General features: G+C 47.3%; 1 protein-coding gene across 1 annotated transcript; it reads right to left on the bottom strand.

The window, feature by feature from the left end:
* Window positions 1–621: 621 nt before the first annotated feature.
* LOC111952373 (ankyrin repeat domain-containing protein 34C-like) lies at window positions 622–2,172 on the bottom strand. The gene has a single exon (XM_023970980.2). The coding sequence runs from the start codon at window positions 2,170–2,172 to the stop codon at window positions 622–624; it is 1,551 nt and encodes a 516-aa protein (XP_023826748.1).
* Window positions 2,173–2,553: the final 381 nt, after the last annotated feature.

The raw sequence follows: 2,553 nt of genomic DNA, 5'->3' as shown, positions 1-2,553 counted from the left end.
ACAAAACACCTTTTGGTTGCATTGGGACTTATAAATAACTTTTTGATCCACCTTTTCAGATAATTTGTCTTGAAGGCACTGTATACAAGTTTGCTACAAAACAATCAAACTCCCTTTCATACTAGAGCTACTACATACAAAACATAACACATTTTTTGTATTTCTGGTAAGCCCATCTGCATTTTGAATGAATAACATAATTCTACACAACCAGCTGGCTTGTTGGCTACACATGTACCTCCTACTGTATGTGTTCTTAGGATTGCACATCTAAAGGACTTGATTGGCCAACAAATAATTATTATTCATATGGTTACATTCAAATAGTTTTTGTGATTTTTAAACGTCTAGAAATGTGATGCTTCTGAATCTCTCAGCCATCAGTTGTTATCTTGAGATGTTGCTAGTGTCTAACCTGTAATGTTGAATAGGTGGTGCTGATATTCTAAGAGCATTCATAACATTTACAACTGTATAAGCAAGTTATATTCTTGTTACACTGGTTTTCTAAGAGGAAAGGTTGAAATAAAAAAGTGTCTACAAAATCAGGACATTTCCTTTAGAAAAGTTTTTTTTAAATTATGTGGTGAACATTGCTACATCTACAAACAATGAGTCCCACTACAGCAGTTGTTTCATTTGCTCCACTTGCATAGAGTGCCTCCTTACAAGTTTCTTATTTGACTTGAGCTGGCCTCTATTTGGTGAGTTTGCTGCTACTGGAGCTATTGATCTGAAACCTGAGGCAAGAGGGGACGAGGGCTTGCTGCTGGTTCCAATGTCAGGTATAGGAGGGTTGGGGTTGAAGTTCAGGGGGGGTAGATGGCCAGGACGGGTATGGGAAATGTAGTCCAGCAGCAGAGTCCCTGAGCCTCGCCTCTCCAGGAGGCCTGGTGCGCACCGTCGTGCTGTGCTGGGAGATGACGTGCTGTTGATGTCTAGGGACTCCCTGGAGTTGGTCAGCATGGCTAATGGAGACCCGTTGAGTTTCTTCCTTTCTAGAGGAACCTTAGGAGAGTCCAGCATGCCACAGTCTGAGTACAGCTGGGAGTCTGAGTCATAGTGGTCAGTGCCCAGCCATCTCCTGTAGACCGTGTCTCTCAAACTGTCTGGCCCACTGTTACTGCTACTGTCCTGCTCTTCAGGGACGGTGCTACGCCGGGCTAGGGGCTGGTGCTGCTGACCCAGACTCCTCTCATATGCCGATTTGGAAGTTGGAGGGACAGATAATGAGGACGAAATTTGTGGAAACAACACATCCTTGCCATCCACACTGTTTTGTCGAGACAGAGTCGATCTCTTTGACAGAGAAAGTCCATTGATGCCTGTGACAACGTCCTCATCAGAGGTGGTTCTCTTACTCTCCTCGGACGCAGCTGGAGCGAGGACGGAGGGAGCGATCAGCCCCCAGGGCTCTGACTGCAGACGCTTCAGCTGGGGTAAACGAGCACGCTTGGGGTTGGCTGGTCGCCGTGTGGGAGAAGTCGGCCCATTGGGAAGCTTTGCTGCTGTGCTGGACGATGTTTTCAACTTTGTCTGGAAACTGAAGATAGTGTTGTGCTGCTCGGCTGAGTTAGGTGAGGAGGAGGTGTTGAGCTCAATGTCAGAAGGAGTGGTGCAGAATGCAGGGGAGCCCTTATCCTCTAGCTCTGGGGAAGGGGGGGCATTCAGGTACTGCTTGGTGGTTTTGGTGCCAGAGGGTGACTTGTCTGTGGTGATAATGATGACCTCTTTGCCCTTGGCTTTACATGCGGCTAGGAGACCCTTTAGGGTCTCCTTATCGTCTGCGTTAACGGCATAGACCAGAGCAGAGGCCCCGCTCCTGTCTTCCAGACTTGGGTCTGCCCCATTGGTCAACAGGTGGGACACCACCTCATATCCCGCCCTCTGACTGCAGGCGTGCATCAGGGCTGTCCGGCCTGCTTTATCCTGGATGTTGGGATCAGCCTTGTTATCCAGTAGGTACTTAACCAGCTTTGCCTTACTGACACTCTGCGGGTCGCTGTGTTTGGACATGCAGGCCACCATGAGCGGTGTCTCTCCTCGCTCGTTGCTCTCATTGATGTAGGCACCCCCATCCAGCAGGAGCCTGGTGAGCCGCAGGCGTCGGAGCCACACCGCCTTCAGGAGAGAGTTCCCGTCTGTCCGCAGCTCTAGTATGTCTGCCATCATCGCCAAGACAACCACAGATAGTGCCCTCCCTCAGTGGTGAAAGGCAGTCACAACCTGCAGCCCTTCAAACAAAGCATAGATTATTTTGCATGATATTTTGCTTAATATATAGGTCGCCTTACTGATTCATCCATCTAGTATTATCACAAACACACAAGCACAATGGATACTTTCCAAGCCTCTCCCAAGACTACCACCAGGAGGCAGTCTGTGTTCTAAAAATCTATTTTATTAAGACATGAACAGGTATGGAAATTGTGGAAGGAACTTTATACCTATTTAGGTAGTTTTATTGTCAAAACAGTAAACTGTGCTAGTGGCAACGAAAAATATATAATTTTGTGAATAGGGGCCTAAACTTGTCACGTGTATCTTCTGTAA

The sequence above is a fragment of the Salvelinus sp. IW2-2015 genome, linkage group LG26 (genome assembly GCF_002910315.2).
Source record: "Salvelinus sp. IW2-2015 linkage group LG26, ASM291031v2, whole genome shotgun sequence".
Lineage (NCBI taxonomy): Eukaryota > Metazoa > Chordata > Actinopteri > Salmoniformes > Salmonidae > Salvelinus > Salvelinus sp. IW2-2015.
The sequence above is the reverse complement of the archived record's forward strand: the minus strand, read 5'-3'. Positions and strand labels throughout refer to the sequence as shown.